Source organism: Eulemur rufifrons, chromosome 17, assembly GCF_041146395.1.
Source record: "Eulemur rufifrons isolate Redbay chromosome 17, OSU_ERuf_1, whole genome shotgun sequence".
NCBI classification, from domain to species: Eukaryota; Metazoa; Chordata; class Mammalia; order Primates; family Lemuridae; genus Eulemur; species Eulemur rufifrons.
Window position 1 is genome coordinate 26,453,188 of NC_090999.1, and position 17,453 is coordinate 26,470,640.

Here is a 17,453-nt window from a genome sequence, read left to right on the forward strand (position 1 = left end):
CTTTGTTTTGGTCCTATGAATGCTATTTAGTAGAAACCTTCTTGGAAACTGACTCATTGTGGTATGTATTAATAGATGCCCAGGTATTAGGAAGAAAAATTCTAATATTTTCTCAAAGTCTATAATTTAGTGTCTGTTTCTTTTGTTAGGTAGTTAGTGAGGACCTCTTGCCTATCCTGGGGACAAAGGAAGGCTTAGCAATTGCCACACCTGGGGGAGGAGGGAGCACCCCGTGAATCTGCCAGTCAGAACTTAGCCAACTGTGAAAGAATGCAGAGGATTCCCTAGCCTGTGGGCCAAGCAGCACAGGTACAATAGGGTCTGGAGGGAGACGTAGAACAACTTAAGGCTAATTATCATGTCATTAGCTTAAATCTATTTTGCCATTCACCGCCCCCAAAATGGGCTTTCAGAGAGGCTCATGGGAAATCCACACGTGCAGTAAGACTCTGGTTATGTAACTCCCAAATGTTCATCAAAGTAGTTCAATGGTGACATTTGAACCACAAGGAGGGCCCAGCCTAGACACCATAAAACAAGACCTCCGGCCATAACCAAGGCCCTTTTTGTTACGACAAGGGGTCTGTTTTTTATCTGTGGCAAACATATCTTGCTCTTGCTTGGTGAACCTATATCTTGCTCTTTCTCTGTAAACCTATCTTGTCCTTCCTCAATAAACTTCGTTTCATGCTTGCCTTAGTTTTGGTGTATCTGGTCATTCTTTGGCCAAGAGCACATCAAGAATTGAGAACAGACTGTGACCCTACACTTTGATTTATAAAAAGTAACAATTCCTCTGTTTTAAAGGGTAAATAGCCCAGACCTCAGCTCATTGACCATATCCGTTTTTGCTTTTATTTATCATTTCTTACCTCTCTCTCTCTCTCTCTCTCTCTCTTTCTTTCACACACACACACACACACACACACACACACATATGAATATGTGATTATTTATCCTGGAAGCCAAAATGCTTTATGAAAAAGGAAAGGGAGAAATCAAATTAATCACAGGATTCTACAATGAGTGTTAGAAATAAATATCTGGGGGCATTTAGGCATTCATTTATCCAATAAATATTTCTTGTGCGTCCATAATTAGTTAGAACTTAAGAATTATCAGGTGGCATTTCCCATGGGAAGGGAAGAGGGAAGATAAAAATGGAAGACAAAGCCAGAAATCCAGAATTCTAGATTTTCAACCATATCCATAGGAAGCATGAGGACTCTGATTCTGAAGATGAGCGTGAAAAATACCTAGGTGACCCCAAAGGGCTTAGATTCTCTGCCTTAGCAGTGGACACTTCCACGTCCAGACATCCCCAGCTGAGGTGGAGGACATGGCATGATCCTCAGGTACTGGCAGTGAAGAAGTGAGAAAGATGACTTCCTCTTCAAAGGCACTAGGCTTGACCTAATCATCCTTCCCTATTAAGGCCAAAAGCTAAGTAGATTTAAGTGGAAAGCTCTGAGTTATCCAGGATTAAAGGGCTCAGTCTATGGAGTTATTTTTGCTTGTTTGTTTTTGTTGTTGTTGTTTTTTGTTTTGTTTTGAACAAAGTAACTCCTGACCTGAAGAGTTCTTTGTCTTTTGATCATCCTTGCTGAGCCTTTATCTTCTAATTTTGAAGTTACTCAAGACTCAACCCTCTTGTGCCCCTCCCTTATTTGATATGTCTGTCAATATAGCCTATCAAGTGGGGCTCCTAGAAACCTCACTATGCTGTAGGTATTGCCTCATGAGACAGAGTAAGCCAAGAGACCTCATACTCTATGCCCCCTGGGAAAGCTTCTACCTGCCCGAGACAAGACTGGGGCATGAAGAGCAGTTGGTTTTGGCCATGTCATATTTTTTCATCCATCAAGTATTTACTGACTCTGGGAGGACTGTCAGGCGTTAAGATAAGTTACAGTCTGCTCTTCACTTGACAGCTGACCCCATAGGAGCCATGGAAGTGTGGTTTTTAGCAACACTCTTCTCCCTAAGAGACACACCCAAGGCAGAGAGGAGATATGCGGACATCCATCACCTCCTTAAGGAATATTATAACTAGTCATAGTCACTCTCACAAAATAAATGATTAAAACTTATTAACATAGTCATTTTGCATCTACTTTATTCTAAAAGCCTTCAATGAACCCTTTAGGCCAGGACAGTAACTATGTAGCACAGAGGCTTGTCTTTTATCTATGGCAGATATTGACAATCAACCACAGTCCTTTTTCTCTTGATTTCAGGTGTGGCCAGAAACCTACTCAACGTGAACCCGATTCAACAACCACCATATGATGAGAACTGTCATCATATGAGGTAAAACTAATTTTCCATCCTTGCATTAAGATGTTAGATTTATATGATAACATTGCTTCTCCCATACCCGCTAAGAGAAAATGTAGAACAATATTTCCCCTCCAATATTCTGAAGTATGTCTTGAGAGGTAATTGTCATACACAAATCGAACTAGTCTACTGATTAAGAAATAGGTAATATATATTATTTCTCTGAACTTTTTTCACCTGTTAAATAATGTTTCACTAAAAGCAGCAGCACCTTATAATAAACACTAAGTTGCAATACATCTCTCAGTAACGCTGCTGAGTAGTATATGACCAAGTCAGCTTATTCGAGGTGGAAGTCAATTTGCTATTTAACAGGATTTGGGGTGCCAAAGGGCAGGAAGAGAGTTTTCTCAAAGGAGCTGGTTATAGGACTTTTTATTGTTAAGACTTTAATCACTGAAAGAGGGTAGTGAACAGAATACTGTTTAGTCAAAACAGCGTTTGAAGTGAGAGTTTTATTCCTAGGCATACCTTTCTCATTCATAGAAGCTTTATCCAAAACATAGATTAGTTCATAGAGTCCTCCTAGAGACCCAGAGCTACTGTAGTGGGTTCCATAGGTTTCCAAAAAGGCAAAATATTCTCCCTTTCCGTAGGTAACTGGCAAAGCTTTTATGTCATCCAAGAAAGTTGTTGTCAGTATAACATCTCGACTTCTCATTACAAATCTTCCCAGATGAATTACTCCTTTCACATGCAGAAAATTTTTTTCCTTTGTTGTAAAGCAGGAAAGGAAAGAAATATGAGTTTTATCACCATTATTTCAAATTAAAATCACAAAATTTAGGATTTTCACAGGCACTAAATTTTTAGCAGTGACTATGAGATACAATTTTAATCCATTAGAATGGCCAAACTTAAATAGTATCAGTACAATTGTTGATGAGGATGTGCAATTGTTGATGAGGATCGCTCATTGCTGGTGGGAGTATGAAATTATATAGCTACATTTTAGAACTATTCAGCAGTTTCTCATAAAGTTAAACACATCTACCTTACTACCAGGAATTCTATTTCTATATATTTAGCTAAGATCAATAAAAATATTGTCCACAAAAAAATTCATACAAGAATTTCATAGCAGCATCAGTCAGAATAGCTTAAAATTGGAAACAACTCAAATATCCATCACCAGGGAAATCAGCAAACAATTGTGGTATATTCACACAATGGAACTAGTTGGCAATAAAAAGGAAAAAAAGCTACTGATACATGCAGCAACATAAATGTCAAAAATATTATGAAGAGTGAAAGAAGTTAGACATAAAGAAATACATACTGTATGACTCCAGTATGATTTTATTCATATGAATTTCTAGAATAAGCAAAACTAAGCTATGGTCAGATAAATTTGGTAAGTGGCTACATCTAAGGTGACAGGGAATTGATTGCAAAGGGCATGAGGGAATTTTTTTAGGGCGAGAAGCCTGAGTCTACTTTTATGATTGAATTTTTTTTGGTATGATGTTCTTTAACTCAATTTATTTCAAAGATCTCGCTTAGATCATTCCTATCCAAATATGCTGTTGTTTCTTCTATCTTAAAACTATAAAAAAGAAATTATCCTGGCCTCAGTTGCTCAACCAGCTGCTACCCATTTCTTTGCTCTTGTTAGAAGCAAAATTTCTTGAAAGGGTTTTCTATGCTGGATAATTCCAATTCCTCTCTTCCCAGTTTCTCTTAAGTCTATTTCAATCATGCTGCTGCCCTCGCTACTCCAACAAAACTTCTCTTGTCAAGGTCATCAGTGACCTTCATAATCCTAAAGCCAATAATCACTTCTGAGTCCTCATCTTCTTTGACATATTAGCACATTTGGCAGAGTTCATCACTCTTTTCTCCTTGATAGAACTTTTCTTGTCTTCTAGAGCAGTACTCTCAAGGTATAAAATACAGGCAAATCACTTAGAAAATCCTGTGAAAATGCAATTCTGATTCAGTAGGTCTGGGGCAGAGTCTAAGGTTCTAGCTTCCCAGTAATTTTGATGCTGCTGTTCTAGAGACCACACTCTGAGTAGCATGGCTCTTGGGCACTTCTAGTTGTGTTAGTTTCTCCTCTTTCCCCAGATGTCTTCTATTGAAGTTCCCCGAATTTGGTCTTTGATCTTCTTTTATTTTCTCTCTATAGCAACTGTTGGTGGTGTCACAAAACCCCATGACTTTAAGTCAACAACTCTCAAATTTATATCTCAAGCCCAGATCTCCTTCTCAAACTCTAGCCTTATAACACCAACTTCCTACTTGGCATCTCCAGTTGAATACCTAATAGATATCTCAAACACAACCTAACCAAGACTTAGCTACTGGTCTTCTTCTCCAAACCTGCTCTACCTGAAATTTTCTCTATCAGCAACTCCATCCTTCCAGTTGCTCAGGCCAAAAACCTTACAGTCAGTTTGATTCTTTAACTGTCCTATCTGAACTACTATCATCTCTCATCTGGATTCCTTCAATAGTTTTTAACAAGATTCCTTGTTTTTGCTCTTAGCACCCATAATCTACTTTTGGCAGAGTACCTAGAGTAATCATTTTAAATAGAATAGGGTATGACAATCTTCTATTCAAAGCCCTCCAGTGGCCTCCATGTCACTCAGAAAAAAGCCACAGTCTTATAGTGGGCTTTGAGGCCCTTCAAGGTCTGATTCAAGGTAATCTCTCCGATTTCTTCTCCTTGTGGTTCCCTTTGACCAACTTATCACATCAGGGTTTTCCTATATTAGAGACTTATCTCTAACTGTTTCTTCTGCCAGGTAAATCATCTCAAATCTAACTGTCGTATTACTACTATCTCCTTGCCTTCCAATCTTGGCTCAGATCTCATCTCCTCAATGAAGCCTACCCTGAGCTTCCTTTTTAATACTGCCACTTTCCAGGCATTCTCACTTCCTTTATGTTACTCTAATTTACCTTTTGCCTCATAGCATTTATTACTTTCTGAATACTTTATAGCTTCCATTTTTTGCTATTATATTTGTTGGTTTTGGCTGTCTCTTTCTGCTGAGCTTTCAGCTCCATGAGGACAAGAATTTTTTTCAGCTTGGTTCACAAAAATATTCTAACCACCTAAGACAGTGCCTGGTCACATAGTAGTAAGCCCACAATTAAATATTTGTTGAATGATTTAAAGAGTTTTCCACATGTATACTGTGGGTGGGTATGAATGTGAATGTAGGGGCTAAGTACAGACTCATATAAAATAATTATACATTAGGAATAATGTAAGTACTATGAGTGAATTATTATATCAATATGGGAGAAGGTTGTCCAAATAGGTGACTGTAGTACTGGAAAAGGAAGAATGAGAATTTTACCAGTATCACACAGATTACAGAGTATATATTTTTTGTATTTATTCCAAAGGTGTTGAATAAACTTCAAAATCTGGCCTAAACATCAAAGAAAAGAACACATTTTCAAAATCTCAAATTAAGGATATGATTACAAAGTATTTAGACCAATTTTATGTGCAATGCATATAATTTCATGGCATTATTACTATAGAGACACACTTTATAGTAAGTAAACAGTCATCATTCTAAGGCATTCCAATGAATTACTGGAATTCCTTAGTATGATTTTTTATTGTAAGAATGATGATTGTATAAATTGAATGGTCTGTTACCACAGTCTCAGTCAAGAAGTATGCTGTGAATTCTTCATACAAATTCTTTCTCTGCTCACTACCATCAAATATCTGGTTCACTTACTGTTGCCAAATATCCCATGAGATTTTTCTCCAGTTAGTATTCTTCTTCCTGGCGTTCTAGCTACATATTTGAAGATTTGATACATGTTGCTTTTTTCTCTTGTGATCTCCATCTATCTAAATACTTAAAGTTTAAAAAGGGGGCTTGTTTAGTTTGAAACATATCCCATTATCTTCTCTGTAGTAAATGTTAGGTCTTACCTTCTTTGAAGAATAGAACAAGAGTAGTTTGTAGGTTTCATTTTTGGAATATGAAAATTGAAAATTACCCCGGGCATGTTCAGAATTCGGGGATTCTTTGGCCTGAGAACTTTCACTGTTTTCATTTTCAGCTTTTGTTACTTCAGTGGGTGTGAATTTTAGAGCTAAATTTGCGTTAAAATTTGATGTCCTCTCTTGGATGATACTTTTAAATGCTTGAATCTGTTCGTCAAAATATTCAGTTCTGAAATTTTTATCAGCTTTGGTCTAAAAGAAAATTACAAAGTGTTATAGAAAACAAGATACAAAACAAAAGCAAAAGCAAAACAGAACAGAAACAAACAAAATCAAGCAATTATTTGAAAGGCAGTTAGAAGTGAAGGTGCAGGAGTCAGATTGCTGGTGTTCAAATACAGGCTCCGGGACTTTGAAAATGTTACACAATAACCCCTTGTGCTTACTGTGATTCCCTCCTGTGCAGTAGGGATACTCCATCATACCCAGCCCGGAGGTTATCATGGAGATTCAGTGAGATAATGCATAGGAAAGGCTTAGAACAGAGCAAGCTTTCAAAAGTTAATACATTAATAATTAAAAAGTTATTGCAAAATGGATACATGTATATTCCATTTGTGTGGGGAAAAAAAAAAAAAACAGAAATAAAAAAGCTAACACTTAACTGAAAGCTTATGGGCCAAGCATTGTTTTGAGTATTTTACACATGTTAGTGAACTTAAGTAGAAAGGCTAGGACTTGAGCTCTGAGCTGCCTGGCTTCAAAACTTGTTAAACCTTTACATTCTACAGCCTGTTAGAAAAAGAAATGCTTTTATGTGCATAGAAAATTACTGTAACAGTAGGCAAAATGCCATAGAAAGTTTTCCTTGCAAAAGCAAATGTGAAATGGGCATCGGGAGGGAGAACAAGCTCTTACTTTTCCTTGCATTATCTTTGGTGTTGTTTGAACGTTTTATTTTTCTTTTTTAAACATGCATTTTTGTATGAAAAAACTACTACACTAAACAACCTAGTCAAAAATTAAAGCTTTCAATGAAAACATCCTTTGCCAATTTGGCTATTATCAGATATCAATGGGAGGGTTGTTATAGCAGTGGTTCAGCTTCCTTTTCAGATATCTTCTGAAACAGATGTGACTTCTTGACTGGGAAGGGGCGCGGGTCTCTTCAGGCAGTGGCATGGATTGGGTTCAGCAACACGTATTGAGTGGCTGTTCTGCGTAAGAAACCTAAAGTTATCACCTAGGTGTATTCCAATGTAATGATAGGCCAGTAGAACTCTTTCAAAAAATAAAAGACAATAAATTATTGCCAATAAGTAATTAAAATAAGATTTAAAAATTAATTCAACAAAGATTGATGAGCACTTATGATACACACATATGGAGTTGGCATTGGTAATAGCCATAAGGAAGTATGATATATATGTAATTTGCCTTCAGGTGCTATAAGGATATCCATGAGAAGGTAGTTAACATATTCCATTGAGTATTAGAAATTGAAGAAAAAATCCCCTCTATTAAGTTAAAATAGCAATTTCCACTCATGTAAGTTCGTGTTCTTTTATGTATAATTGTAACAAGTTTGGCTACTTATGTTCCAAGACCATGACAGATTTGAGTAAGTGGATCACTGGCAGTGAGAACACCAAGGGACTGATACGGAGGCTTTAGCAAACCCCTCCTCAATTCTTGCAGCCTTTGTTCTCAGTCGGCATCAAATAAATATTCTAGTCCACGATTCCTGTCTGCTTTTTTATAAACTTGATCCCAAAACTCATTTGGAAGTATTAATCTGACTTGAATTGATAAAAAGCCATTTATAGTCCTCCTTTCTCCTGCCATGTGTGAACATTAGTTTTGCTATAGAAACGTGTTTGACTATGGGATGCTGCTCCAAACGCCACTGGGGTGTAAGTCATATACAGGATAAGCACCACATCATCTTTCTAAAGTCCCAGACATTCTACAATGCTGAAAATATCCGTTTCCAGGGTTGTGGATAAGGGAAAACAGTGCTTCCTCTCCAAATATAACCTTAGGATCAGTCTTGGGTAACCTCTCCCCCCCAGCCCTCACCATTATGTGTTACACAAGTTATTACCCTTTCTCTATGGAGAAGCTAAGAGGTTGTCACAGTGGTAAAGACAGGGAAACTGTAAAGTGCAGACTGCACCCAAAGCAAAATGAAAAAACAATAACTTTCACCCCTCAGCAATGGCCAAGGTTACCAGGTTTGGTATATTCTATTTTAAAAAGTAGAATATCTGTAACACTTTTGAAAAAGATTATCATCTTCCCTTCACAAAATTTTATGCTTAAAAGAAGGTAACCCTGGCACTATGGGGAAAGATCAACAACCAAAAAAGGTTCCCTCAGATTTGTGGGAAACTGATTCTATTCTGGACTTACAGTTACAAGAAATATGACAATATGATTCTACATGCAAAAAAAGAAAAGCCAGTCAAATGGTCCAGGCATTCAAGTCTTTAGTATTCATACAACAGACTCACGTCATGTTGATTTATAACATTGTTAGAAAGTAAGGGAAAATTAACTATACCCATTTAAAAGTACACATAGTTCTCAAGCTGGTGTGACTCACAATAATAAAAGCTTTGTTACTAATTGAATAAAGCAGACATTATGGGGCTTCTTTACCAATGGGGCCATTTTAAGAAACAGACTGTTGTAACTCCTGGCTCAGAATAAGCTAATTAATTTTCTTTATTATCTCTTGCTTGGATCAAAGAAGGTATCTCTACAGATGATAAATATTAATCAATTGAATGGATGGGGGATCTAGTCTGTGGATGGTTCTGGAGAATTGGGTGACTTTAAGGAAGGTAGTAAATTTGGGATGGCATCATGTAGAGTAAAAGTCATTTTAAGAGTTTTGCAAGATGTTACAGGGGTTTGAGGTGAGTGAAAATAGTCACTCACATTAGTCAAGCAGCCTCTTCATAGGGGAATAATAAAGGAAAACAAACGGAAAGATGGGTTTTCATTGGGAGGCTAGCAAAAAAAGGATACAAAACTTAAGTAACATGGAAAAAGAGTAATCACTACTTAAACTGGCACTGATTTAATTTTCATTTATCTAAAACCCTTAGATTATTCTTTTTATGCTGTCTAGGCATTTGCCAAATCTTTATCATTAGGTGAACATTACTGAAGATTGAATACAGACTATTCTATGAAATCCAAGCTACATCTCCTCTTGTTTGAGTCTTACGTTCACATTCTTACTCTACTGTGTTTTTCACGATATTTGGTATTAAATGTATTCAAGCAACTTTTCAGCCTAAACCTGAACAATGTTTTCTTCTGAGAAGACTTACTTCATAGGCCAGAGAAGCCACATTCCAGGGTCTTCGGTAGTAGGTTAAAGTGTTTCCATCCCGATCCCGGTTACAGAGTCCATTGTAGAACTCATTGTCGAAAGGTGTGCTTAGGGGCTCCATTCCTAAAATGTTGATTCTGAGAATGAACAGAGTAGTATCAGGCGTGGAAATACCACAAGCTAATGCAAGGCAGCCCTCTGTAGCCAGGAAAAGTGAGATAGCTTCGGTTCATGTCACCATCACCCAATATGTGTGCGCTATAATCAGGAACAGAAGCAAGAGCCTGTTCACGTTGGCTTAGTGTCTCTGGCTGAAAGCAAACCTTAGAAGGGCCTTATAAACTCTTTTAGGCAAGTAGGGCACCATTTAGAGTGCAATGAAAGAAATGCAATAAGTAGGGCACATGGGACCATCTGGCTCCTGGAGTCTTAACTCCACTGCTATAACTCTTACCTAACCTCCCCTGGTGAACCAAGAGCCGACGCTGTAATACCAACTATTTAAATTATTTGAGAACAGAGCATCTCAGGGGGGCAGTATAACATATGCATGTAATTTTTCATCTATGAATCAACATTGGGACTCCTTCTCTCTCTCCACATTCTCTTTAAACTTAAGCCTTTTCCTCCAGCTGTCTTACTGCTTGTCAAGAACCTCATTCCCCCCAGACTTATATTATTCCTATTATACTTTCCAATATGAACACAAAAATTTCAGCATCCTGGTGAGGCATTCTCAAAAGTTCTACTTTTTCCCACAGCAAAATATTTTTATTTGGCAAGCTTAAATTCATAAATAGAAATCTTATTTAGCTTGAAAAAGGTTAAGTTTGATTTGTAGGCTTAAAACAATATATGAACAAGAAGCACTTAGTTCTTTGTGAAGTATACCTTTGTTAATCGGGCTGACACAGTCTTTGCTGTCTAGGCTGTATCTGGAATAAATGGCCCCAAGTCAGGGAGGCCAAAATGAAGGTGTGATCCTCAAGCCTATAACTTACCTTGGCACAAAAGCGTGAACTCTTCCATTGCTCTAGACCACATTCGTAACTCCAGTGAACTGGATTACAAATCTGGGTGTTGGTTTCAAGAGCAATTTGTCAGAGTGTGGATGGCTTACCATAAACCCATTGCTAATGCAAGAAAAATAATTGAAAGGGTATCTTATTGTCAGTGGGTTAAAAACAACATCTTTATGTAAATAGCATATTTTTAATAAACTTTAAATCTGCAAAGAAAATGAACACAGGAGTTTGACTTTAATAGAAGACAAGTTAAGGAATTGATATACAAATACCTTTCTCACGGTTGATGTATAGATAAAATTAATCTTCTCTCACTGCCTATCTCACCAAAAGTACCTTTCATGAAAAATGCTATGACCCAAAAATTCTAATATAGGACCAAAATTATGCCTATTAATTTGAATATGAGAAAAAAAGAAATGTTACATATTTGGCTTACTTTCTTAAGCATCTTATTCCTCATGGAAGATGAAAATTTTGTTCTCAGTTCAACACCTATCCTTGCATCTATTATATTAATACATTCCTGGCATGGCCTCATCGTGGGCAAAGTGCTCTTCTCTCCCACTCACTTTGTGGTTGGCCACATGACTTGCTTTGGCCAATGACACATGGCTGAGAGTGACAGTGGGGCAGTTCAGAGGCTGGACATAAAGAGATCTTGTGGTTCTTTATGCTTTCTTGTATTTGTGCCATTGCCTTGCAAAGGGCTTCTGATGGGTAGTTGCTGCCCCTTTGGCCTGACTACCCCAGTAACTCCAGCTTATTCCCAAACCTCAGTGGGAAGCAGAACCACCCCAGCCGCTGCAGTTTGAGGCAGAACTGCCAGTCAAGCCCAGTCTTATGAGCAATAAATACTTACGTTGGTATCACTAAGGTTTTGATGCAACTGCTCCAACCTCAAAGACATGCAACGTTGGAAACAAATGATCTGTGTTTGCTTTTTAAATAAAACCTCAACTATATCTTCTTTATTTGACAGTGAACTCTGTCCTACAGTGTATTTGCATTAACAGAGACCCTGTACCTCTTTACTTTCAGTGAACAATGAAAATAACCTTTGTTTATATTGATGATTAGCTCTTAGGTGACTACTATATCTATGTATTGTATAGTGTTTGTAACTAACAGGGGTAATATTAAGATAATTAATACACAGTCTCTGCTCTCAGAATTGTGTTCAAGTTAGGGAGTTGGACATACAATCACTAATTTCAAAAAACAGTTCAAGGAAGAACATACAGTCGGCCCTCCATATCTGTGGGTTCTGTATCTGTGGATTCAACCAACTGTGGATCAAAAATATTTGGAAAAAAATTGCATCTTTACTGAGCATGTAAAAACTTTCTTTCCTTGTCATTATTCCCCAAATAATACAGTATAACAACCATTTACATAGTATTTCCATTGTGTTAGGTATTTTAAGTAATCTAGAGAGAATTTAAAGTATATAGCAGGATGTGCATAGGTTATATGCAAATATTACATCATTTTATATCAGGTACTTGAGTATCCAAGCATTTTGATATTGGCAGGATGTCCTGGAACCAATCACCCTTGGATACTGAGGGACCATAGTACTTGTATCAAATGAGTGGTATGTGTAAGTGCTATACAAGTTGAATCTTTAAGAGAAAGAGATCACCATGGGAGGGTCATTAAAAGAGTTTTCGAAGAGGAAGGATTTAATTTGGCCTCTGAAGGGTAAGTGAATTGGGATGGAGCTAGAAGGGCAGGAGGAATGGGTGGGTCAGAGCCTGGGGATGGAAATGTGTAGGGCATGTTTTTGGTTAATATTCTTCAGATATTTTGCTTGGGTGCCCTGTAAAGGACTTTTGATAAACTATGCCTTCATGCACATTTTTAGTGTGACATTTAATATTTTTCATCTAAAGTTTAGTTGCAAAGAATATAATTCCCCAGAATGCTATAAATATTCATACTCTAAAATATAATTATTTTGCCACTTTAAAAAGTAAATTCAATGAATATAAATGCTGTAGTGATGGGGGGGTACTACAGCAATGATATTTCTCTAACAGTAGGAAATTTTATAGAATGCCTTTTCTTTTTTTCTTTTTTTTTTTTTTTTGAATAGGCTTTACTTTTTAGAGCAGTTTTAGGTTCACAGCAAATTTGAACAGAAGGGGCAGAGATTTTCCTAAATACTCTATGTCCCCTTCTTATTCTTGATTCCATATTTCTATTTTATTTCCCCCACAGAATTTTAACCTAATGTAATGTAGTTTATGCTTGAAAGTTTTTCTTGTTACCTGGTCATACTTTTCTATGCAAAAGAGATATTAATTAAAATTATAAAATAATAAATGTTCTTTGACCATAGGGTCTGAATATTAAAAAATTCTTCATTATTATTAGTATATATGTATATTAAAAACTTTAAAATCATTACTAAAATTTTACTTATAAACATAAGTAAAATTTTATTGAAAAGCCATTTCAATGAAGTGAATGGAGTTTCTTCTTAAATTAATAGATTAGTTTCTGCATGCATGGATGAATATTACTTAGTGCTAGAAGAGACAAGGTTCAGTATCAATTTCTTTCCTACTTTTTTTAATAGATGTAAATGCTGACAAACTATATTCACATTAATAAGTAGATAAGAATAGGAGAAATTTTGTTACCACAGTGTCACACAATTCTTTGATCTTTCTCCAAGTTATATACCAAAAGATAACACATACCAGTCTTTCATCAAGAATTATTCTTATAGTCCATTATCTAACAATTGATTAGATCTTTCAATGTTGTTGATAAAAAGAACTGGAGACTATTTAACCTCCAAGGTGTTAGAGTCCAACTGAATACCAAGATTTGGAGTTGTTTCTTGGTTTTACACCCCATAGTAAAATGTGAGATGGGTGAGATATATACTCTGTTCTCAGAAAGTGAGAGACAAATGATTATGAAATGGGATGCAAAGAGGAGAATGAGGTTGACAACTTGAATGTAGTTCAGTTATCGGGCTTATTAATTTTATTAAAAAAATGTACCTATGAAAGTTGAGGATTTACTATTAGACAGATTAGCTAAATAATTAATAGTTGAGGAAACTATTACCTTAAAACGTACCTGCCTCTCCTTGGAAAGTTTTTTTTTTTTTTTTTTTGGAGACAGAGTCTCACTGTGTTGCCCCGGCTAGAGTGAGTGCCGTGGCGTTAGCCTAGCTCACAGCAACCTCAAACTCCTGAGCTCAAGCGATCCTACTGCCTCAGCCTCCCGAGTAGCTGGACTACAGGCATGTGCCACCATGCCCGGCTAATTTTTTCTATATATATTTTTAGCTGTCCATATAATTTCTTTCTATTTTTAGTAGAGATGGGGTCTCGCTCTTGCTCAGGCTGGTCTCGAACTCCTGAGCTCAAACGATCCGCCCACCTCGGCCTCCCAGAGTGCTAGGATTACAGGCGTGAGCCACCGCGCCCGGCCCTTGGAAAGTTTTTGTATACCCCATACTATGCATTACCCTAGTTTGGAGGTTATTGTTTACAAAACAGCAAATTGGCGGTTTGGCTAGATCCATCTGGAAAGTTACAATGAAGTTGGTCCACAGTCGAAAGTATAACTGAGAAAAAAATGTTTCAAAAACTTTTGACTTGGTTTCACTACTATAGAGACAGGCAGTCTAGTCTAGAATGAGCCAATTTTTTTCTGCCAAGAAACACGAAAACTTCTCATGGATGAAAAGTCATCACCTGAGAAATTTTTTTTAAAAAATGTGTTCTTTGGCAGCACTTAGAGATGCCTGTTTTCACACCTGCATCTAGAACCACAGGCAGTTCCAATTTACTAGGTGAAATGAAGAGAAAGCTCACTTCACAGAAGTGGTGTTATGCTTAGATCACAAAAATAATTCCTTGCATATTGTACATCATTTACAGCTGGTTTGGATTTATGTTTCTTCAATGAATGCAAGATGGGTTGGGGGATTTCCCTAAACACTTCTGGAAAATCTCAGATGCCTACAAAACAAGAGGCTGAAACATATGTGATACAACTGAATTTTCCTGGCACAGGAATGTGAATGAGAGAGTCCTTCAGATGAAAAAAATATAAATTAATTACCATAAGTGCTTGTGACTTTCATATGTAAAAGAATCTAACTGTATGTGACTGTTGACAGGATTTGCTGAGGTTTTCCAGACTGAATTGTGTAGAAGAGGTTTATAAACATGTTGCTATGATTAGGGTGTTTACTCCTATTATTTCTATTTAGTATATATAGTCCATAGCTCCATGTAAGAATAACAGAGATTTATAGGAAATAGATATGTAATGCCAATGGTATGGAAGAATATCAAAAATATATTAATAACAAAGTGTGTTGTTTTGAAATGTCTTCTTAAATATTATTCCTGATTTATACCACTCTTCTATATTCTTAATTCAAATAATTGTATAATAAATAGCTACTTAAGGAATTTCATTTTTCGGCTTTGCTTTGAAATTCAGGTGTTGATTTATGGGTATTGTAGTGTTGTTGGAGAATGCTGTGGGTAGCAGTGGGGGTTGTAGGAAGGAAGAGAGGGCAAGGTGGCGTGGCAGAAAAATATAGTTTTATGAGTCAGAGAAACTTGGGTTTTAACTCTACTGGAAACTAATTTGCCAAATGGCCTTGTGTATTTCACTCAGTTCTTACCTGTAAAATAAATATAATACCTCCCCTAACAATCTCACAGGATTATTATAAAAATCTATAGAGGTAGAATGTGGAAAAAGATTTTGAAAACTTCAAAGTATTGTGCAAGTGAAAGCTTGCACAATAGATTTTATGTACACTAGATTTGTTATAGGTTATTGCTCATGGTAATGGGGAATTTAATAAAAAATGTTGATGGACTGACTGACTCTATCAGGCCTACCTCATTTTCCATGTCTGCAGCTGACCTTTCCCCAGAGCTGGGCCCCCCACTTCCTTACTCAGCCGTGAAAGCTCAGCCTTGTGATGTCGCCCAACACCACCCCTGCCGTGGTAAAGCAGGAGGTATTGAAGGATTCCTAGACCAGCTCTGGAGCGCCTCATTATGAAACTGCCTGGCAAACGCTACGTAACAAATTTTTCCTTTCCCTGAACAAAGGAAACCAATAGATTATGGGTGATTGTTTTTCAGCTAAGTGGGCCAAAGTTTCTATGTTCTTTTCTTATAAGACAAACTATAAATTTGCATTGAGTGAGAATAAATAACATATGCCAAGCTTTTTTGTTTAGATTAAGGAGAAAACTGTTTCTTGGATACCAACTAAAGCAAAATAAAGTAGTAATGGGCTTGTACTGTGGACTCACAATCTCTCCCTAAGGAAAGCAGCAAAAAGAGTCAGTACTCATTTGATCATGCAGTGATCTGGTTATGAGGTTTTGGAAAACCCCAATACTATATACTGCCATTTACTAAGAGGGCCTGCTGAGCTTGGGGCCTGAGATCATCCATTTGATTCAAGATTCCTACCTTTAGGCTAAGGGCCGAAGGCACTGTGGGTAATATTCGAATGCTGCTTGGACAAGATTTTATAAAGTGAATAAAGGGTATGTGAAATGTTTTATCTGGTGCCTGACTCTTGGCATCCTGGAATTTTTTCTTCCTTTGATTGAAGAAGTGGAAGTTTCATTTTGATCTGAGAGCGGAGACATCTCCTGTATTAGCTAAACTTGATTGAGGTCTTATCTTAGGAACTGCCTGGTAGGTTGGTGCAGAATTCCTCAACTTCAGCACTACTGACATTTTGGGTCAGGGTGTCCTGTGCATTGTAGGGTGTTTAGCATCATCCCTGGCCTCCACCCACTAAATGCCAATAGCACTCCCCACTCCTGCCCCCTCTAAGATGTAACAATGGAAATGGTCTCCAGACATGGCCAAATGTGCGCTGGGGTGGAAATCAGCTCTGGTTGAGAACCCTATCTTATCCCTCCATCAGCCTTGTTCTTACCATCACCTCTGTCTTCTTTCCTCCCCCCATCCACATTCCCAGGACTGGAGCCCTGTCCCTGAATTTCTTTTCAGGGACCAAGTTTCAGGCTTACCTGATGCCAATTGATGGTATTTTAGAAAGCACCTATTACTATATTTTCATTCATTAATTAATATACCTATTTATCTACCTACCAAGCATTTATTGAGCACCTACTATGAACCAGGCACTGGGATCATGAGGATAAAGAAACTCGTTACATTATAGGTGATGAAATAGAGCCATATACCCTCTCTGTCAATATACTACTGGGAGAATGACTGTGTCTTTTCGGGGGACAATTTGCCAACAAATCTTCCCAAGGTACCCTTACAGAAAACAGCTCAGAACAACTGATGAAGACTATGTAGTCGATATCACTGAAGTGTCTGTCCTCTGACTATATGGAACAGAACAAAATGGATCAGAACCTCAGGAATATGTCATTTTCCCAATTCCTGGAGCACTGATCTCTGCATATAGTCTCTATTCCGCATAACCCTGAGTTCTAAATTCTAAGACTTCCCCTCTTAACTCACAGCCACCTGTCCAGAATCCCTAGGTTTTATATAGAAAATGACTGAAATGTCAGCTCTCTCTAATGAGAACCAGACCCTCAACACTGTCATCCTCTGGCATCAGAACTGCCTCTTCTGATCCCATTCTCCTGCTCAACTCCAGAATGCTAGAACCTCCTGAGAACTTATAATGGGGTACAGATCCAAGAGATGTTCCAGTGGAAGACAGCCTTCCAGCAACTCAAGTATTTGAATAGAATTTCCAGACCTACTATGGGCAATTCATTCCAGATGTTAACATGTCTTGTCAATGGTAGGTCTCCCAGAGGTTTATA

The 17,453-nt window shown here is 37.4% G+C and overlaps 1 protein-coding gene across 1 annotated transcript in view; it reads right to left on the minus strand.

Moving 5' to 3' along the window:
- The window catches only part of C9 (complement C9), a 47,051-nt gene that overhangs the window by 15,147 nt on the left and 14,451 nt on the right, over positions 1–17,453 (minus strand). The window contains exons 5-7 of the mRNA XM_069492032.1: positions 9,604–9,742; positions 6,248–6,514; positions 2,812–3,052 (exon numbers count right to left, since the gene is read on the minus strand). Coding sequence (XP_069348133.1) covers positions 2,812–3,052; positions 6,248–6,514; positions 9,604–9,742 — 647 coding nt within the window. The remainder of the gene's footprint in view (positions 1–2,811; positions 3,053–6,247; positions 6,515–9,603; positions 9,743–17,453) is intronic.